The sequence below is a fragment of the Ictalurus furcatus genome, chromosome 13 (genome assembly GCF_023375685.1).
Source record: "Ictalurus furcatus strain D&B chromosome 13, Billie_1.0, whole genome shotgun sequence".
Taxonomy (NCBI): Eukaryota; Metazoa; Chordata; class Actinopteri; order Siluriformes; family Ictaluridae; genus Ictalurus; species Ictalurus furcatus.
Window position 1 is genome coordinate 3,205,048 of NC_071267.1, and position 22,849 is coordinate 3,227,896.

At 41.6% G+C, this 22,849-nt stretch overlaps 1 protein-coding gene across 1 annotated transcript; it reads right to left on the minus strand.

Annotated features, from left to right (window-relative positions):
* Positions 1-201: 201 nt before the first annotated feature.
* brsk1a (BR serine/threonine kinase 1a) lies at positions 202-21,253 on the minus strand. The gene is made up of 19 exons (XM_053640212.1): positions 20,096-21,253; positions 16,615-16,709; positions 16,296-16,381; positions 16,063-16,203; positions 15,741-15,857; positions 14,005-14,038; positions 13,788-13,856; positions 13,449-13,595; positions 10,866-10,897; positions 9,730-9,894; positions 9,026-9,123; positions 7,483-7,633; positions 6,580-6,640; positions 5,666-6,194; positions 5,513-5,561; positions 5,288-5,411; positions 4,691-4,898; positions 4,360-4,449; positions 202-383 (listed from the first exon to the last, which is right to left on the minus strand). The coding sequence occupies exons 1-19, from the start codon at positions 20,202-20,204 to the stop codon at positions 202-204; spliced, it is 2,487 nt and encodes an 828-aa protein (XP_053496187.1). The 5' UTR covers positions 20,205-21,253.
* Between the last annotated feature and the right edge of the window lie 1,596 nt (positions 21,254-22,849).

Consider the following 22,849-nt stretch of genomic DNA (forward strand, 5'->3'; position numbering starts at 1 on the left):
CTTTGTCTTGTTTAATTTAGGACTGTGCTAGTTATTTCTGATGAAGTGGAACTGTTCGTTTGCTCAGAATTTAGTTTAAGAAGCACCTCTAAAAAATACACAAGACTTTACCATCATGCTGTAGTGTAGCAGGAGAACAAATGAGGGGTTTTTTTTATGAGTGTTGTGCCATGGTTAATGATGACTGGTGTACTCTTCTTCTCAAGGCTGTGATTGGGTCCCATTAGATGATAGCAGTCGGGTCCTCTCTTTGGCTGAACCTCTTCTTTGGAGTAAGGCTCCACCCTCGCCTCGCTCAACCCATTCGCAGCGGTCAGCTCCTCCTTCTGAGCGTCGAGAGTTCTGTCTGGTTGGTGTTCCATGAGGACGGCCGTTCTTCTCATCTGTGAGAGCGAAAACGGGTCGTGTTGCTGTGTAATGAAAGTACATATGGCTATTCAATACCTATTCAAATTGTTTCTAATGATAATAATTAAGATGAAGATAACATAAACTCATCAGGCACTTTAATAGGAATACCTGTACATCTGCATATTCATGCAATTATCCAATCACCCAATCAGAGAGCAGCAGCACAATGCATAAAGTCATGCAGATGCAGGTCAAGAGCGTCAGTTAATGTTCACATCAAACATCAGAATGAGGGAACAATGTGATTTTAGTGACTTTGACCATGGCATGGTTGTATTTTCAGTATTTCAGAAACTGTTGATCTCCTGGGATTTTCATGCACAATAGTCTCTAGAGTTTATAGAGAATGGTGCAAAAAAAAAAAAAAGAACTTCAAAGTGAGCATCAGTTCTGTGGGCAGAAATGCCTTGTCGGTGATAGAGGTCAGAGGAGAACAAATAGACTGGTTTTAGCTGACATGAAGGCTACGGTAACCCAGTCATTCTTTACAATCATGGTGATCAGAAAAGCATCACAAAAATGGGCATAAAATGGGTGATAAAAAAAGTCACCTGGTCTTTTTCCACCTGTGCAGTCTTAGTGTTTGATGTGAATATTAGCTGAAGCTCTAGACCTGCATCTCTATGCTTTTATACATTGCACTGCTGCCACATCATTGGTTTCTAAATATAATTTATAATACTAAAAATAAGCTCAGAATACAGGGGGTGTCTATGCAAGATTAATTTAGCACCTGCTAAACTGGTAATTGTGTGCACAAATGAATACATCCACAGAGCATTTATTAAAGGAAAACTCCATTTTGAATGACTTGCATGTCAATCTTTATAATTAATAGATGATTTTCAGTAGTGTCCAATATCTATTTTTAGTCAACGTCTAAGTTGACTTTTTTCTTTTAAACTTTTTTCATTCGCATGTTGGTCTATTTTCACTTTGTTCAATGGTTTTCTATATGATCGACAATGCCGTTCTGCTGGTGTTAGTGGTGCTAATGGAAATTAGTCATCGCCTCATATCTAAAAAAAATGAAATATATATAATATGTAAAAAAAAAAAAAAAAAAAAAAAAAAAGACTAATGATGCAGCCCTTGCATCTTTCAGTCTGTCTGGTTCTCTCACCTTCTCATATACTCTGCCTCAAACACACATGGTTCCAAAGATTCAACTTTCAACACAAGTCAACTGATTTACAAAACTGGATGATATGACCTTGCGTAGAAACCCCGGATTCAGCCAGAAGGTTGATAAGGTGCAACCCATTTGTGAAACAGATTCCCCCAGAGGGGAATGCAAGAACTATGTAAAAGGGACTCATCTCATCTACTCACAAGTGTTTTGTCAGTTTGTGTCTCATTCTGATTCACCCAAACAGGGGACCTGACTAGGGATGCCAAATCTCTCCTTCCTTTTGTGATAACATCTGCACAGTGAGCAAGCCACTAGGGTGTTCTGAACACTAGCAAAAGCAGCAGTGGAAAACAAGGCCTTGCTGGCCTCTGTGGTCTAGTTGCTGAAATCTTTGCGACGTGTGCTGAAACAATGGTAGAGGGGAAAGTAGAATGTAATGGTTTTCTGGCCCCAAGTGCTGTCTGGAAGTAACCACAATTGGCACTGAGTTGACATGATATCAGCAAAGAGGACCACCTCTCTCACCGTCCAGGTGCCACTCTTAATTCAATTGGCTGAACTGGCTGAATTCAACATGCCTGTATTGAGGTGACAGTGTGGCTAGAATTCTTTGTGTTTTTTTGTGTTAGGGAGCTTTTTCTGAATCCACCAAGAGGCTGAGTATTGTCAGCCTCTGGTGGAGGTGGGGGAAGTGTTTAGGGCCTGTCCCACCCAATGGATTGTGGTTAGTTGGGCATCAGCTAAAGCTTGAGAACCACATGTCTGGGTAATTTGGGCCATTTGGCCATGCCCATTTCATAATTCTGAAACCTGTGCTCTCTTTTCCAAAGCCTCTTTCTCAGGGTTTCTAACCATACTTAGTGCAAAGCCACCGGCTAAGTGTTTAACTGCTAGGGGCCAGGACTCTATCACAAGAATCAACGTCTGCAAACTATAATGTTAGCAGAAAATGGCTACAGTATTGACTATCAGTGCATGCCACACACAATGCAATATAGTAATTTCTCCCTATAATGTAATATCTTCAATGTGTCTGCATTTAGACAACATACATCTGGACATAGTGCTTCATCTGGTAAATCCACTTGTAGTGTGATACAGGCATCAATGGCAAGAATGTAAAGCAGGCCAACCTCCTCGTCAGCCTTCGTACTAGCTAGAGCACGAGGTACAAGAAGGATGACCAGTCATTGGGCCATAAGGAGGGCACTGTTGAAAGACATGCGTTTCCATACTGCACAGGCTCAGTTCCTGAATCATCAATTTTTAGCCGAGCCATGTCTGCTACCAGGTTGTCCATATGCTTAGAAAGTGTCTCAAGTTGCTTTCGCGGCATCTTGTTTTACAGAACTTTTCAGTCAGTGATGGACGTGGACATTTGCAGCTAAAAATCAGGGTCCAAATCCAGCCAGGTACACTGTGTTGGCATTCAGACACTGACTGCATGATACATTTGCTGCATTATGAGGGAAAGAGCGGTTTGTTATATGGAGGTGGGGGAAAATGTTAACTTAGCAAGTGCAATGGTGGGAGTGTGCAGCATGGCTAGTGAGGACCAAGCATTTCACATCCCCTACCGTCTAGCCAAGCAGTGGGAGCTGTGAGTACATGCTACTGGTGCAAATGGCATAAAGGGAGAACCAGGGATTCCAAATCTCTCCAACCTTTTGGGATAATAGATCTGCTCAGGAAGGCACTAGAGTGTTCTGATCACAAGCAAAAACAGCAGTGGAAAACAAGGCCTGTGGTTTGCTGGCCTCTGTGGTGGAGTTAGCGAATTCTGCGTGACGTGTGCTAAATCAGTGGCAGAGGAGGAAAGTCTCTTGGTAGATCATGAGGTAAGTCATGGGCCAGTGCATCCTGTCCCTGATGACTGTCTAGACGTACCACAGTTAGCACTGAGTTAACATGGTATCAGTGATTTTGACTAGAGATAATTGTGGTGCAGGTGTACACACTCTCTGGGATCGTCCAGTCCAGTTAGATGAGTTTCTCTCAGAGAGGCTAACTCTTGATGGGCCCACACTTCCATGAGGAGCTTCCATGAAAGGTGGCAAGAGCCACCTGACCTTGTGACGCTTTGATGATTGATATCACTTTAACAACTTAACAACACTGTCCAAGCGGACCAACACAGCACTTTTAAGAAAGACTTGAGGGCCAGGTGAATTCCGCAGAGTTTCATCAGAAAGCCCATCAGAAATTTATGAAAAATACACTCAACAAAGCAGAAGACATGATTGGAGTCTATCCCAGCTTCAGAAGACAGGATAGCTATAGCTCTGACCATAGTCACAAGCTGTTAAGTGAATAGCTCCACACTGGTTCATCTTGTCCAACATATGTACAAGGTGAGAAGTACCTAAGAACTGTTGCTTTAATCATACAGTGTCTTGATTGTCCTGTGCTCATCATAGGACTATTATTCACAATGTACTCATGCTGAACATCATTTCAGCACACAAGTTATCTTCCTTGTGTCATCTTAGGGAGTTTTGTGTCGTCACTGTTGCTCGATCATCCGGGATCTAAATCTACATCCAAATTTCTGTAAAGCCGTTTTATGACCATATCTACTGTTAAAGGTGCTTCACAAATAAAACTAAATTGAATTGAAGTAGAAAGGTAATGACGGCTGTATTTATAAAACAAATACTGCACCATATGTCACTTTGTGGCCTTTGACACAAATCATCTGTGTTGTAACATATTGCAAACCTAGCATAATCTCTGTATATGAAGCAGTGCAATGACGGTATGATATTTTGTTCAGATTGTGCAGTCCTGATGTGCCTGCAGTCTGAGCTGTGACTCACCCACGAGAGCCTGTACTGAGGGCTGGTCATGTGTGCTAAGCAGCTGGGCTTGAATCGTCTCCACCACTCTCTTAAATCTGCGGCTTGGGCCTTTTCCAGCATGCACACACATACACGCACAGATAGATAAATATATAGTTAGATAGATATCAAATCAGGGATAAGGATCAACTGAAATTTAAATGTTATATCCGGATTTCTGTAAAGCTGCTTTGTGACACTTTCCGTTCTTAAAAGTGCGATATAAATCAAACTGAATTGAATTGCAATCCTATTTGGAAATACAGTAGCTACTATGCAGCAGATAATATGTCATGAAAGGGCTTCTCACCTGATATGAGGGTGAAAGTGACACTGTAGATTCCATAATTCCTCTTTCCTTCTTTCTCTCTTTCCCGCTCCCTCTCCCTCTCTCCCTCAGAGAAGGCAATGTCCACCTGAAACTTCACAGGCTTCTGGAATACAGACGGACCTCCAGAAGATTTATACTCTGCCCGGAAACTCGTCTGGGAGACCACGCTGTGGCTGAGGGATGGAATCTAATATAGCGAAATAAAGCGAGAGAGGAAACTGGTATGTTTAAGAGCAGTGTTAATTTACTGACCTTGATATTTGGAAGACAGTTCTAGTTGATCAAGTTACAAGTTACAGTTACAATGATCAAGTTTTTATGTGAAATTCAGAATGATCTGAGTCATAAAACATCTCCTGGTCTATGAATTTACTTGTTACAGTATAAAAAGCATTTCTGGTCCATAAAATAACTTTCAAGGTGCTCATATATACCCATCAGGAAATGTGAGTATGGAAAAGTATAATGCATATTACATGTGTACACTCACACGGTAGTAAAAAAAAAAAAAATCACTATCACTATCAGCTTGACCTTCAGTATTTCAGCAAAATCCTACATGTGAATCAGACTCACAGAGAGAAAGGCGTGTACAATATCCGCCTTGATTGAGCTGAGCGGTTTGTCTCTGATCACCACAAAGATCTGCTCCTCCTTCTCTAAGCTGATAAAGTTGCCAAACCAGGAGCGCTTCGCTAGCCTAGAGGCAAACAAATACACCCAATCAGTGATAGGCAACAGGTAACACATCATATGACCCTTGATGGACATCTAAACCATACTTCATTATCTGATACTTACTCAGGGCTGGACTCTGGTGTAAGGCTTGACATGTCCTCAGAAGTGGGAACTACAATAACAGAACGTGACAAACGTATGAATGCAACTCCTTATTTCATCAATGCATAGTAATTATGTCATTACACAATAAGAATGTTTGGGGCTGACACCCACCCTGCAGCTTGCGGCGGTGGAAGCGCGGCGAGCCGAGCAGGTTGTTCTTGAATGAATTGAATCTGGTCCTCCAGTGGGCGGAGCTGCTGGCTGCCATGCCAGCCCCGCTTCCTCCTGGGCTAGTGGGCGGAGTCAGCGAGAGTGAGCCAACACCTCCTCCTTCAGCACGGGAGGAAGAGGAGGAGGAAGGGGGAGGGTGGGGGTGATGGACGGGGGTGCCCAGAGGTGTGGGCAGGGGCGAACCCTGAGGGGTCACCTGGGACATCGGATAGGAGCATTTAGTGACGGATTTCAGCGCGGCTGATGGGGCATGGGAAAAGAGGAAGCGAGGGAGCGGTGAGAGGAGCGGAGAAGGGGAGGGTGAGCGTGAGGAAGAGGAGCGAAGTGGGAGGGATTTCATGGAGTGGAGACGAGGTCGCTCAGGAGGAGTTTTAGATGGCAGGGTCTGGGTTTTAGACTCGTGAGAGCTCGCAGTACGGGGTTTGGTGGCAGTGGCGACTTCAGATTGGCTGAATGTGAACACCGGGCTCTGATGACATGGGGTGGACAAATGCAGCAGGCAGTGTGGAAAAGGCAGCAGAAGATGGAGAGAAGGAAAGGAGTGGAAATGAGCGATGGGTGATATGACAGATGGACAGTCAGGCAGTGTGGAGAGTGTTTTGAAAAGATGTGTGTGGGCTTTCAGAGGATGTGAGCTGTCTTTTTATGCTGAAGTGAATTATGGAATAATAAAAAAGCATGAACTTCATGTTGAGCTTTCGCAGAAAAAGTGTCAAATATACGTCATTCTACAGTTCGCTTTTCTTTACAGATGCAACTCGTTTAAATGTGCAACCTGTAGACTTAAATACTCCAACAAAAGAAAACAAAAAATAAAGTGAGATATCAAAATGTTTTGGCCAATATTCTCTTACCCTGGGACTGCTTAAAGGACTAGAGGAGAGACCAGTAGATGCTCCACTTACTGATCGTGATCTGGGAACCGATAAAACAGAGAAGTCAGATTCCAGACCCAAACTCCCACAGCACTTCAGAGTTTAACATTCTGCCTCATTTAACACACTGATTCATTTCACTTTCACATTTAAGACGTAAACACACTCCCGTTGGTTTTTTTTAAAGCATTTGTAATCAGAATGAACAACTACAAAATGTTGAACACATTTTAATATGTGACGGCACACTCATTCTTCTTTATATAATAATGTCATAAATTATGTTATAACACAGCACTGCTAAATTCTTTCAATCTGATTGGTCAGAAGCTGCTCGGACACTAGGACTGGCTATAATTCAAACACGTTATCGTTTCTATAGCAACAACTCATTCCTTGGGACATAAATAGATTGAAAAGAATGAAAAACCAGCACTTTACAACAGTGAGTTAAAGCTAAAGCTGTATTTTTAAGCTTTCCGATACACAAAAAAAAGTCTTCAGGACAAAGCACTTTTTGTTTTGTAGTTTGCGATAAAAGGACAAGCTGCTTTTTTTTGTCTTATTAATTATTATTTGAGAGAGAAGAAAAGAGAAGCTAGTGAAGGTATGAGTGTTTCTAACAATAGTGATATAACAGTAAATATAACTAGATGCAGATTCCTTCTCTAATAAATACAAAAATTGTTAGTGTTGGCAAATAGTTGTGGTAGCGGCTATCACTTGATACCATCGTTGATTATATTCCTATAACAGCACTGCCCTTGGTGTTTTATTTATACAGTAAATACATGTTGCTATGTTTTGAAAAACAAAACCTTGTCAAAGTCACAATGGGGACCTCAGTGGTAGAGTTGCATGTGTATATGTGTGTGTGTGTACCTCTGGCTGTGTGCAGAGGTGTCCAGCGCCCTGCGGGGGGGTGTAGGGGAGCCCTGCTCCGTCACACTCAGCACCTCCAGACTCTTCCTCTCTGGCCGGCAGCGACCGTGACGGGTCAGCATGGGCGAGTCCACACGCTTCCGTGGAGGATCTGCACTCATAAAATACACAGGGCATCGACAAAATCAACTCAAGTCAACTTGATATCCATTTACAGCGGAGCAAAATAATAAGCCTTCAGGATTGTGGAGGAGCATTTTTAAATAATAGAGAAAGGAGCTCCACATGGAGGGCAGTATAAGGGCACGGTAAAATAACTACACAGGACACCTTATACACTCACTACTAGGAACAATAGGAAAGGAAACGGGAAAAACCACATGATGTAAGGGTGCAAAACTGACCAGTACATCTGTTTAAACCATGAAGTAGCAGCATATAAAGTATCCGATATCATAAACATAATTTAGCATTACAGTCCTTTGTGGTAAGTGGTTGCAGGATCCATACACTGTTTGTTAGAATGCTGGTGTGTGTCATCATGGTTGAGATGAGAGAGATTTGGAGATGGGATCCAACACTACACTTGAGGTGTGATAATACACTGGTAAATAAAGACAAAAGAAAACATTCTGGGAAGGCTTTCCACTAGATTTCAGAGTGTAGCTGTCAGGATTTGTCCATTCAGCCACAAGAGCATTAGTGAGGTCACTGATGTTGGGTGAGGAAGGCTGTGGTGCAGTCAGCGTTCCAGTTCATCCCAAAGGTGTTCAGTGGGATGAGGTCAGGACTCTGTTCAGGCCACTCGAGTTCTTCCACTCCAACCTTGTCAAATCATGTCTTCAAGCAGCTTGCTTTGTGCACAGGGGCATTGTCATGGTGGAACATGTTTAGTCCTCTTGACACCAGTGAAGGGAAATTGTCATGCTACAGCATACAAAGACATTTGAGATAATAGAGTGTTTTCAACTTTGTGGCAACAGTTTCGGGGGAAACCACATATAGGTGTGATGATCGTGTGTCCACATACTTTTGGCCATATAGTGTATGCTATAGTAAAATGGAGAAAAAAATCAAATGTAGTAAAATGAAGCTGGCAAAGATAAAAATATTATTCCCAAAAGAAGCAGGTATCTTGAAATTTGCTATAATGAAAAGTCTCAGAGTATCTTACTTTATGAACAGTAATCATATCATGCTAAAGTCATTCATTCATCTTCAGTAACGGCTTAATTCTGGTCCAGGATGCGGTGGATCCAGAGCCAACCCCAGAAACACTGTGAGTGAGAAGGAAATACACCCTGGATGGCACACTAGTCCATTGTAGACCACCATGCACACACTCCACACAGACAGTAACCCAAACTCAGGATCAAACCGGGTATCCTAGCGCTGTGCAGGCTGCAGTAATCACTGTAAATAGTCTCCTAGCAGACTTCATACCCCGAGGTACATGTCATGTAATTTGAAGTTTAAGTAAAGGTGAAGTTATCATGCGGTGGATTTTTCATACCATTCCACCACGAAGCCATACTGTACTGACCTACATCATGTCTGGGTGGCAGGTCTTCATCCTCGTAGCTGGGATAGCGCTCCTTACGGTCCAGTAAGAGGTAATAGATCATCTTCTCTTGGTTGTCCCTGAGATAGACATGAGTGAAAGAGCGTGAGAGAGAGAGAGAGAGAGAGAGAGAGAGAGATACACTAATTTTCCTGTCATGCATTATTATGGTTATGACTGATGTGTGTCAGTGTCATGCCACTAAATAATAAAGATTTTATAAAAATGTATTAACTTAAATTTATTAAGTTATACTGTGCCTTTATGAAACCCTAGGTTGTTTTCGAAGGTTGCTGTAGAAGGCCAGCTTTGCTTTAAGGGATTGGCTACAGGGTTCATTTGCATATAAAATATTTGTATAATGGTCAGGCCGCTCACACCACACTATGACAGATTTAGGGACAGCCTCCTGTGATATATCAGTATCACAAGGACCAATAACAATTCCCGAATGATACACCGTACAGCCCCGGATTCACCTCAACATGTTGATGACTGTCTCTGGTGTCAGATCAGAGACAAATAAATAGGGTAGAGAAGAATGAAAGCTTTACAGCTGTTAGTTTATACTTATATTCTAGTTTACTGCATATGTAAGGATGACAGAAAGGCCAATAAGGTGCATTAGGTACTAATTCAGTGATGATTGTTGTGACTGGGTTGCAAGGATTTTAAATGGTGATCACTCTTCACACTGCAGGTCTTGGGTCAGTTTGACTCGATCTCGGAAGCAGCCCAGAGAGTGCATGCTCTCCAACACATCTGGATCCAGCTCAGTCAGAGAGAGAATCCTCCTCACACACACGCGCCTCGGCGGCGGCTGCTCGGGACATGGCTCGTTACGGCCTGACCTAACACACACACACATCAAAATTTCATATACAAACATGTCAGAATCTACCGATCCATATACGAATCCACAGAGCAGGACAGACTACCCATTTGTTTCACATAATTCCAAATGGACAAACTGTAGCCTATTAGTTAAATGCACTGTATCCCTTTCCCTTAAATAATTCTTTCAAGCCACATTCGATAATGACCCCATTACAGCAATTCACTATGTATGTGTTGTGTGTTATTGCCGCTACTGACTTCAGCCAATAAGAACACATATACCGCAGCACTGCTGAATGCTCGCAAGTGATTGGTCAGAAGGCGTTCATTCATTTTTAAAAACAGTTATTGTTTCTATAGTAACAACTAATTCACAAATTCTTGAATGACGCACCCAATCTAAGATGAACAATAAATGCATTAATTTACGTGTTTATGAAAACGTGTTAATTAACAACAAAAGGAATCGTTTGTGATTATGGTGATGCTTTATGTAAGGAGAATTTATTTGATGTTTCCGGAAGGAGTCTACAGTGTCAGTATTGTCTAACTAACCGTAAATACACTTTCCAGAAAGGGCAAGTCTTCAGGACAGATACGTTTACATTTTCCAGGTTCTCGCTAACATGACATGTTGCATTCTTTGTCTTAATAACTTCACGAACAAGAATTACGAGAGGCTGGTTTGGGAACATAATTTATAACATAAGCGATAACTTGGGTTAAATGGATAATAAGTATGATGTAAAAAATAATCGTTGGCAAGTTGCTGTGGTATAAGAGCAATAAAACACATAATTATATACGCCTACTGTTTATATAAACGAAGAAGTATTAAATTGTTTATAAAATGGTCTTATAACACAGGAGCTCATAATTAAACATGCATTCACACATGTAGCAATGCACAAATACATGCTATGCAGCTGAAATGCTTCACTACAGATTGACCACAGTGGCTCAGACAGAAACAATCAATACTCACAGATACCAGGCGTGCTTCTGGATTTGCTCTAGCTGCAGGGGAGAGAATGAGAGATGCAGTGATTAGAGTATTGAATGTTTGCAAGCAGATGGCGCTGTAGCTGAAAGTGTGCTATAGCTGACACACACACAGGAAAACATGAGTGCTCTTCCACCTCACTGTAAATTTCTAGTCTAAAAAGCATTTTGTTGTACTATGCAGCTGTGATTATAAGTGCATATGTGTAAAAATAATAAACTAATAAGGAACTGATATTTCCTGTAATTTGTCTGAACCACAGTGATGAACACAACTGGACATGAATGAGCTGTTGAACTAAATAAAGTCACAATTTTAGAATCTCACTGGTCACAATATATCTCAATATAGCTATGTCATTTAGAACACATGAACTGTATGCTCACTTTTACTCTATAAGGGAGTCAAGGGGACGTATTCAGAGCTGGCGACTTCGATCCAAATGTTGCATCGGTATTTACGGTTATGCATACGCATACACAATTACGGTTACGCATATTCAAAGACGAGTTATGCACATGCATACGTCCGTTTTCTGGGTACATCATTTCATTATGCAAATGCGTTGTACACACCTCTAAGGTTGCCATATTTTTCTTGGGTATAGACACAAAAACTTGTGTGGGCTACACAGGTGTGGCCTCTGTGTCTATCACCACTAGTGAAGGAGGTGTGGCCTCCGTGTCTATCACCACTAGTGAAGGAGGTGTGGCCTCTGTGTCTATCACCACTAGTGAAGGAGGTGTAGCCTCTGTGTCTATCACCACTAGTGAAGGAGGTGTGGCCTCCGTGTCTATCACCACTAGTGAAGGAGGTGTGGCCTCTGTGTCTATCACCACTAGTGAAGGAGGTGTGGCCTCTGTGTCTATCACCACTAGTGAAGGAGGTGTGGCCTCTGTGTCTATCACCACTAGTGAAGGAGGTGTGGCCTCTGTGTCTATCACCACTAGTGAAGGAGGTGTGGCCTCTGTGTCTATCACCACTAGTGAAGGAGGTGTGGCCTCTGTGTCTATCACCACTAGTGAAGGAACTGTGGGCACTGTGTCTATCACCACTAGTGAAGGAGTTGTGGCCTCTGTGTCTATCACCACTAATGGTGGAGGTGTGGGCTCTGTGTCTATCACCACTAGTGAAGGAACTGTGGGCACTGTGTCTATCACAACTAGTGGAGGAGGTGTGGCCTCTGTGTCTATCACCACTAGTGAAGGAGGTGTGGCCTCTGTGTCTATCACCACTAGTGAAGGAGGTGTGGCCTCTGTGTCTATCACCACTAGTGAAGGAGGTGTGGCCTCCGTGTCTATCACCACTAGTGAAGGAGGTGTGGCCTCCGTGTCTATCACCACTAGTGAAGGAGGTGTGGCCTCCGTGTCTATCACCACTAGTGAAGGAGGTGTGGCCTCTGTGTCTATCAATCCTAGTGAAGGAGGTGTAACCTTTGTGTGTCAGCCTTATTGAAGGAAGTATTGCCTTTATATGTCAACTGTATTCAAGAAGTTGTCAGCTCTGAGCTTTCAGTCCTAGTGAAAGAGGTGTGGCCTCCGTTTCTATCAGTCCTAGTAAGGGAGGTGTGGCCTCTGTGTCTATCAATCCTATTGAAGAAGGTGTGGCCTCTGTGTGTCAGTCCTAATAAAGGAAATATGTCCTTTCTGTCCCTATCACTGAGAGTTTGAATCCCGACAATGACACAGCCTTACCATGACATAGCAAAATTGTATGCGGAATGTATGCAGAAGAGTGCAGTTAGTGCTTCCCTCTGAGTGTATTCAGTTGCCCGGTGATGCAGCATGAGCAGTAGTTCAAAAAGATGCAGAAACATGTGCTAGCCTTTATCCTCCCTGGTTGGAAGTTGTTGTGTGATATGGGAGAACTAGCTAGTGGGTGGGAAATCACCAAATGGAGAATAAAAAACGCTTTATAATAATTCACCTTTGGGCAAGTGTTTAAGAGCAGCAGCTAAAACCATGAATTCCTATAAACCTACACTGATCTACTAGCTCAATAAAAATCCTCCTGAATTTAATCAGAATTTCATTCAGGATGTTTTCCTCAATGTTTTATAGACAGGTAACAAATTAAAGTTAAAAATAACATAAAGTGTCTTATTAAAGTTTTGGGGCCACCACGACCCACCAGAACAGCTTCAACACTCCTCGGCACAGATCCTACAAGTCCTACCAGCCGTAGCATATGATTTACAATATTTTCATCCTCATCAAACCATTCAGTTTGTGGATGGGGGCGGAGTCATCTTGGAAGAGACCGCACCCCTCTGGAGGATGGGAGGATACATTTGATCAGTCAGAATAACTTTGTATTGATTTGCAGTGATGTTTCTATCTAAGGGGACAAGTGGACCCAAACCATGTATCCAAAAATAAATTCCCTCCAAGCCCCTTCCAAAAGCATAACAGAGCCACCAGTTTTTACTTTAATTTGTCACCCCGACTGTAGATTCACCAGAGGCTGGGCAGAAGTTATCAGGCACTACTTTAGTCCAAAACCTTAGCGTCCAACAAATTAAAAATGATTCATTAAGAGAAGCAAATAAATGGAGTGAAATCTCACCGTAAGCCTCTTTTCCGAATCCACCTCAATCATGCCGCGTAGTAGAGACTGGCAGTCAGGTGGGATGAAATGGGGCATGTGGAATACTCCACTCTTTACCTTCTCCAGAAGCTGTCGCAGGTTGTCGTGGTCGAAAGGGAGCGCACCCTGCATAGGTATTAACAAGTAGGGTTGAAATATATGATGCAATGGGTGCGTGTTTATATATTTATTTATCAGCATGTGGAAAGGTGTAATCTATGAGCACATGAGTGTGCAATCACCATGAAATGCGCAACAAAGCTACATAACAATGCAGGAGAGCTGCTGCAAACTGAGAGAAAGAGAAAGCGTCCTCACCACAAGTAGAGCGAACAGAATCACACCGCAGCTCCATACGTCTGCTCGCCGACCGTCATACTTCTCACCCTGAATAGAACATAAGATGATTGAGATGATTCCTGCATCGCATGTGGACTACTGATGCTATTACGTCTATGTGAACTGGAGTTCTGGTAGAGGAATAAGCAACTTCGTGGTGAACGTTACAACTTAATAGGATTTAATGGTGACTTACTCTGATCACTTCAGGACAAGCGTAATGTGGAGATCTGAGAAAGAGGCAGGAAATAGAAGTGATCAAGAGTTAAGATCAAGCTCATTCCTTGCCATTTGTATACTGTAAGATGTATTTTTGGGGCAAAGTGTCTTATAATTAGGTGCATTAAAAAAAAACAAAAAAAAACAAAAGCAGCTTCGTGTACATCCAAATGAAAATATGTCATGTTTCATCCTATCAAATTTGACATCAGCATCAAGAAATGGGAGGATCTTCTGCAAGTTTAGTCGAATTAAAATTTTGAACAGAACAACACTTTTAATAGACTGCAAACAACGATACCTTATTAAGTAAAAATATCTTGAATATGGGCAAATTTATCTAATAAAATCTAATATTTATATATATTATATTTAAAAATTTAAATCTTATATCATATATATATATATATATATATATATATATATATATATATATATATATATATATATATCTTATATTTTCTTATTCTATTGGCAGGTAATTTTGCTTCTTTCCAGGAATAACTGCTTGAAATTAGAAAAATGATATGCCAATAGACCAAGACTATTTCAGGCATGAAATTAGTAAGAAATGTCAAGAAATCGGTTTAATAATTTTATTTTTGGTCCATCATAATCGTATAAGAGTCAATACTAAATAAACATGATTATATTTATCATAGTTTCACTAGCAATCATTTTTTTGCAGTGTAATTGCTTCTGCTAAGGTTTGTTCCTCTAGCTAATAATTACTATGCCTATTTTATTGTATATTTTATAACTTTAACTCCAAAATTGACAGGTTTATAGGATTGTGCACCAAGATGTTAAACACTAATAAATATTCCAAATAAGATCTCATGATTATACCAGTGTTCTCATTTTTCTCGTATTTGTGCTCTCAAGAAATGTTTGGATTGTCTTAAAATATGGATTGTATTAAATGTTTTAACATTCATCCAAAGTTCATCTCTTCACATGTGTAAAAGTCATGGATGCATGCAAAATAAATCAATCTGTAAGGTAAATATGGTGTTAACAATCATGACATGACAAGTTTCGAGTATAAAAATGCTATAAAACGCAGTAAATAAACTATCACAGGATGTTATTAACGGGTAGGTTGTGCTACAGTATGTCTTATGTCACAGAATATTCCAGAGTTCTTCTTCAGACCTATCTTCAACCAAATAATCATATTTTTTTAATCTGTAAAGTGTTTTATTACTTAATATATTATTTCACCTATTCTTTAATTGCATACAAACATCTCTCTGAAAAAAATTTCTGTATAATTTTTTGGAATCATTTTTTGGACTTGGAAAGTTGCTTTTACTTTTTTATTTAATTCGAAAGATAAAATATCTAAGTCTACATATATATATATATATATAAAATCTAGGATGCGTAAGACTTGAAGACAGAACTGAATGTCTTTCCTTCAGAAATAAGATAAAAACTAGATCCAAAGCAACACTGCATACATGACTCATGTGATTTTTCCATCTCATGTTAAGTCTTTAGAATGAAAAATCTTTGGAATGAGACGCCATGATTTAACATGAAAATGAAGTTTAAATTATAATAAGTTTTTTTAAAGCAGTTAGTAAGTCTTAATTCAAACAATATTGAAATGACGCTAGTTCCTCCAGAGATAAAGAAAAAAATGGCTTAAAGAAAGCCTTTTCCCCCTATGGGAGAATTCACACACACACACACACACAGCATACTCACCCACAGCTTGTCTCTAGCAGACTGTCCCCCACCTGTAGGGAGGCCATGCCGAAGTCAGCGATTCTGATATTATTCTTTTCATCCAGCAGGAGATTCTCTGGCTTCAGATCTCGGTGACTGCAGGAACATGCCACACAAATCCACACAAACACCACACAATTACTGTGCACATAAGATGACACTTACCATGGATCTATAGGCAAAAAGGACCAAAACAACCACATCACACTGAATATTTTACTTCAGGGGTTACAATCTCCTGACTTCTTAATCTTTTCATTGCATTTCTTTCTCTATTCACGTGGACCAAACCAGGCTTTACCAGATTGAGTGATTGTGGCAGAAATCCAGAGCTGAGATGATCTGCCTGAAGAACTTTCTGGCTTCTTTGGGCGTCAATCTTCCTTTTTTCACTAAATAGTCAAAAAGCTCGCCGCCAGACACATGTTCCAACACCAGATACCTGCCGGAGTACAACCATGAATCTGTGCACATACCGAAGGGCGGTCTGGAAATTAACAGTGACATGGAGGCCTCAGGACAGTTTGAACTCACAGGTACTTGTTATTCTCATAGACGTCATGCAGCTTCAAAACATGCGGGTGCTCGATTAGTTTCAGGATGGCGATCTCTCTTTCCACCTGAATTAAAGGAAAGAGAGAGAGAGAGACAGTGAGAGAGTGAAAGGGAGAGAGACTGTCACAAGCTATTAACAAAACATCTAAAGAAATTTTCACACCATTAGCCAAATGCTTAGCACATCTGGAAGAAGGTCACTCGACTTTGCATATCCCTTACTGCGGTCGGGAAATGTTTCACAAATCTCTAGTTCAGACAGAGAACTATTAGAAAAGTAACGCACAGCATCTCGTACCTTCATGAGCACAGACTCCGAGAGCTTTTCTCGGTTCACTATTTTGATGGCCACTTTCTGGCCCGTGATGCAGTGCACGCCAAGTTTCACCAGCCCTTTCAAGAAAATAGAGAAGGTCTGTTAAGCAAGGTATGTTCCATATTATTTCTAATCGAATAATAATAATTGAATACATGGTTTTATGTACTAATTAAATAAATGAATAAAATGAACAAAATGAAATGTTTTCACTTACTTCAAATGCCTGATATTCAACCTCATGTGGCTAATAAATAATGGAAGCTTATAAGTTATAATCAAGCCCACGGCACGCTGCCACACACTCACCTCAAACCATGCTGTCTCAAATAGAGACACTGGGTCAGTTTTATCTACTGGAAAAAAATAAAAGAATCCACTAGGAATCTTTGGAAGTGCTCATGAAAATGTGATTTTTTGAAAAGAAGTTCTTTTTGTCTTATTCACTTTAAAAAAAGATTGTTTATACAGTAGATGGTATAATGAAAGTGATAACAAGTACTAAGTTGTTTCATGCGCATTCTACAAATACTGTATAACTACAGATGGATCAACATATTACATCATTCTTTAATATTTAAAAAAAAAAATTGCCGGTAAATTACTGTGGTTTACGGGGAATAAATCACATTGTTATTGGAAATGAATCAAGTCAGGGTGGTAACGAATCACACCGTGCCAATCTTTGATTGTTTTCCTAAAACAGCACATTCTGGTGTATTCTATTCTTTCATTAATGCAATTTTTAGGGGGTTCCACCAGTCAGGCAACCCAAGGAACCTAGAACAGGGGTCTTCAAGTAAAATTTCTAAAGATCAAGTCACACAAAATTCTGTTTTCCTCATCAGCTTTTTTCAAACAATCCACATTGTCACTTCGGTAGTCAGAACGAGACATGTGTAGCCAGCCAACCACGTTGGTTTTTTTTTTTTTTTTTTTTTTTTTTTTAAATCAAACTGCTTCATCACAGAGCATTCTAACACACGGAGGAAAGCGCTATCTACCCTCTTCCTCATACATGTGCTCACAGATACGCATGACTGGAAAGTGTTGCTTTGATTGACAGGGGAGAGAGTAATACTATTTACTATTTACCTAAACAATATTATTTAAGTAAATAATTGACATAAATGCATTCGATAGGATAAATCACAACAGAGTACATGCTACAGAAGAAGCCCTGGTCCATGCTTTGAAAATTAGTGCCACTCACCAACAGCTAGTTTTTTCCTATGCTTATCAATTCTGCTACAGTACTTTTACAAGTACTCTGTTTGGTACTACATTGCAGTCAAAGAAGCTTTTGTTTTAGCTGAAAACTACCAATATTATTAAAAACCAATATTCAGCTGTGAATATATGACATCCTAGCCTGAATTACACCATATGATACCATTTGACGGTGGTGTGAAGTGATACTGCCATGCAGTTCGGTAAATGGTGTCCATAAACGTCCATTCATTGTTAGCTATGTTAGCCTCACTAAGTAAAAGAAGCCAAATTTGGCTACAGAGGAGGGACAACAACAATTGCCCTGACAGATGGAGTCAATGTAAGATAAGAGGAATGTACTGTATGTGTACACTGATCAGCCATAACATTAAAACCACTGACAGGTGAAGTGAACAACATTGATTATCTTCTTACAGTGGCACCTGTGAAGGGGTGGGATATATTAGGCAGCAAGTCTACAGTCAGTTCTCAAAGTTGATGTGTTGGAAGCAGGAAAAATATACAAGCGCAAGATTCTGCGTGACTGTGACAAGGACCAAATTGTGAAGGCTAGACGACTGGATCAGAGCATCTCCACAACGGCAGGTCTTGTGGGGTGTCCCCAGTATGCAGTGGTTAGTACCTACCAAAAGTGGTCCATGGAAGGACAACTGGTGAACCGGCGACAAGATCATGGGCACCCAAGACTCGTTGATGCATGTGGGGAGCGAAGGCTAGCCCGTCTGGTCCGAACCCGATGAAAGAACTACTGTAGCACAAATTGCTGAAAAAGTTAATGCTGGCTATGACAGAAAGGTGTCAGAACACACAGTGCATCACAGCTTGTTGCAAATGGGGCTGCGTGGTCACAGACCGGTCAGCATGCTAACCCGAGTCCACCACCGAAAGTGCTTACAATGGGAACGTGAGCATCAGAACTGGACCATGGAGCAATGGAAGAAGGTGGCCTGGTCTGATGAATCACGTTTTCTTTTACATCATATGGACGGCCTAGTGTATGTGCATCATGTACCAGGGGAGGAGACGGTACCAGGATGCACTATTGGAAGAAGGCAAGCTGGCAAAGGCAGTGTGATGCACTGGGCAATGTTCTGCTGGGAAACCTTGGGTCCTGGCATTCATGTGGATGTTACTTTGACACGCACCACTAACCTAAACAATGTTTCAGACCATGAACACCCCTTCATGGCAATGGTATTCCATAATGGCAGTGGCCTCTTTCAGCAGGATAATGCACCCTGACACACTGCAAAAATTGTTCAGGAACGGTTTGAGGAACATGACAAAGGGTTCATGGTGTTCCCCAGATCTCAATCTGATTAGGCATCTGTGGGATGTGCTGGACAAACAAGTCCGATCCATAGAGGCCCCACCTCGCCTCTTACACGACTTAAAGGATCTGCTGCTAAAGTCTTGGTGCCAGGTACCACAGCACAAGTTCAGGGATCTTGTGGAGTTCATGCCTCGACAGGTCAGAGCTGTTTTGTGACACAATGGGGACCTAATCCACAATATTAGACAGGCGGTTTTAAAGTTATGGCTGATCGGCCGCAGAAGTACATATTTAACGGTGCATTGATCAAGATCAGTCAATGTTTTTCAAGATTAGGTCTCCAACAGTTAAGTAAATGGTAAATGGCGTACTTATATAGCGCTTTTATCCAAAGCGCTTTACACTGTGTCTCATTCACCCATTCACACACACACTCACACACCAATGGTAGCAGAGCTGCCATGCAAGGCGCTAACTTGCCATCGGGAGCAACTTGGGGTTCAGTGTCTTGCCCAAGGACACTTTGGCATGTGGAGTCATGCGGGCCAGGAATCGAACCGCCAACCCTACGACTAGTGGACAACCCGCCCTACCACCTGATCCACAGCCGCCCTAGTGGGTAGATTTGATATTTTAAATGATGTTTATTTAATGTATTTTACTCCTTGAGCCCATTTCCCAATCTGAACCCATCTTCATGAAGCTCCGCCCCCGGGATTCACAGTGGCCTGTAGAGTAAAGTGTCTATAAAATGACTGACAGGAGGCACATGTAAACACTAACAGACCGGAAGTCAGTTTTCCAAAGAGGTTTTATCAGCCACTTAATACACTTGTGCTGAAGCCACGGGTTAAACATTTATAGCGGATCACGTTTGGCATATTTCCCAGGTTATGTGTGCAAGTAAGAAATAAAATACGCAAAGACTACTGCACCTTCAAAGCACTGTCTCCTTACCTGTCTGTCCTTTCCCCAGTGTCTTTTCCAGCCTGTATGGCCCCACATACTGAGCCGTCTGGCTGCAAATCGGGTCTTTTGACATGGCGGAGAGAGGCTTTAATGACATTTAACTTGTAACCTTCTGTAGTTATATCTTCAGAACATCCCTGTGTGGTCTACAATAAGTGACAAGGCTATATAGGTTCTCACAAGGGTCCCGTAACGTTGTTGTTGAAGCTTCTGCATGTGGCCAGGCCTGTACACAAGGATGTTGTTGCACGTCCCATGTCTGTGCTGTTCATTCCGATCTTCTAAGTTTCCATAACAATCCTACTGATGATCATAATCACAATGACATGCGTGCACACAGACTAGGCTATCCTTTACGCACAGTGCATATAGTCACAGTACAGCGTGGATGAGTTGATATCGATCGCGTTTCTACACGTATGCACCAGCTCTCCTACACTCGATCACTTCAGCACCGTCCTTCCGGAAAGTCATCACCTGCTAGGACCGACCACGGAAAGGAGGCTGTTTGGAAACATAAACCGGATCCTCAATGCGCAAAAGGCCTGTGATCACAGGTGAGGGATGCAGCGTGTTCTGCTTTTTCAAAGCACACACACACACACACTTACAGACACACGCGCGCGCGCGTCCTATACAGAAACACGACTCTATTGCATTGTGTCCCGAATTGAACCAGAATGAGGTTTGCTGTTGAAATCTGTGATGTGCATCGTTGTGGTGATTAGCAGGCACAAGTAAACAGCGAACATCCGTTGTCGGACAAAACAACCCTCTTTAGATGCCCTCCCTCTCCCTCCATCCCTCCCTGTATACGCGCATCACAGCATCCTTCTCTCCCTCCCTCTCCCTCTCTCTCTCCTCCGCCGTGTCCTCCTCCTTCCTTCGCTCATGCAAAGCTTTCGAGATGAAAAGAAGATCAGACCGTGCTCCGATGCTGGATTGTAGCTTCCCATTCGGATATTGCGAACTGTCTTTTAGATGTCTGTCTTTTTATTTTTTTTTCTTCTCTCCTTCCAGTAAATCGCTCTATCCAGCCTCTCTCTCCCCCTCTTCCTTCTTCTCTCTAGCATCAGTATCCGGGTCCTTCTCTCTCTCTCTCTCTCTCTCTCTCTCTCTATTCCTCGCTCCACGGCAACAAGCCAAATTAACAGGGCTGAAATGAACTCTCTCTCTCTCTCTCTCTCTCTCTCTCTCTCTCTCTCTCTCTCTCTATTTGTTTTTTTTTTAGTGTGTTTGTCTGATAGGTTCCTTCATTATCACAGGAAGCAAATATGTTCAAATAGTGTTCGTGAAAATATGAATCATAAGAAAGCAAAAATAAAGTTCTTCCTGTCTGAAAATTATAGGAAAAATAATCCACAAATTGAAGCATGGTGGTGGCGGCGGCCTGATCTGAAGCTGAGTTACTGTTACCACACTAAAGTTGATTATTTTCCACATCCAAAAGTGTTTTATTCCCCTTATAGCCTACCATGAAAATTTACCAATTGTTGCGGTTTTATTCATTAAATTAATTTAAAAAATGACGCGTTTTTTTTTTTAAAAAAGTGGGGGCAGTGGTGGCTTGACGGTTAAGACTCGGGGTTGAAGGTCGGAGGTTCAAGCTTCAGCACTGCCAAGCTGCCACTGTTGGGCCCTTGAGTAAGGCCCTAACTCTCTCTGCTCCAGGGGGCGCTGTATCACGGTTGACCCTGCACTCTGACCCCAACCTCGTAACATGCTGGGGTATGCGAAAAAAAGAATTTCACTGTGCTGTGATGTATATGTGACAAATAAAGACCCATTATAATTATATGTAATGTTGTGGAACGACAGTGAAACAAGTTAGTTCCTGATATCACTTACATTATAGCAGCTATAAACAGTTTTTCCCTCACCAGCCCTGCTTTGTTTCTCTCTCTTCAGGGTAATAAGACAGAAAAATGCAGCTAGTCATGTTACTGAGAATCCTGAAGACTTTCCCATGGCGGAAATGACACAGGAAAAAATGACAAGGAAAAAAGTATTGAACACACTAAGAAAAAGCAGTTCTCCAAGGCAAGGTAAGGCAAGGAACCAGCTGAAATCCGTAAGTAATTATACCTCCTATCTGTGCAAATGAATATCAGCTGGGTTAGTAAATCGATGGTCTATAAAAAGACTTTTCGTTACCAAGGTGTCATACAAGAAACATCTCATGATGGGTAAAAGCAAAGAGCTCTCTCAAAGCCCTTCGCAACCTTATTGTTGCAAAACAATTCTATTGATAGAATCAGATACAGATGTTTTTCAAAACTTCGGAATCTTCCAGTAATCACCATTAGGGTCATTATCCGCAAGTGGAAGCAACATCACTCCGTCACCAACCGGCCAGGCACAGGAGCTTCTCACAAGATTTCTGACCAGGGAGTCAGAAGAATAGTCCGAAGAGTAGCCCAAGAGCCAAGGACCACTCGGAAAGAGCTCCAGAAACACTTGGAGGCTGCAGGTGCCATCGTCACAGAGAAAACAATAGACAAAGCACTCCACTGCTCACGTTCACCCGCAAGACTCCATTACTAAAGAAAAGGCATGTTGAAGCTCATTTAAAGTTTGCTACAACTCATTTGGACAAGCCTATGAAATACTGGGAGAGTGTAGTCTGGACAGACGAGAGCAAAATTGAACTTTTTGGCTGTCATACTACACACCATGTTTGGAGAAGAAATGGCACTGCACATCACCCTAAAAACACTACACCAACAGTGAAGTTTGGAGGTG

Bases quoted from the DNA above. Each gene is read 5' to 3' on its own strand.
- brsk1a (XM_053640212.1), bottom strand. From the start codon at position 20,204: ATGTCATTAAAGCCTCTCTCCGCCATGTCAAAAGACCCGATTTGCAGC. The intron at 15,858-16,062 runs GTAAAGCCTGGT...ATGTTCCTGCAG, and splicing joins TGCCACAATCACTCAATCTG to TCACCGAGATCTGAAGCCAG. The intron at 6,641-7,482 runs GTACACACACAC...ATCGGTTCCCAG, and splicing joins ACCTCTGCACACAGCCAGAG to ATCACGATCAGTAAGTGGAG.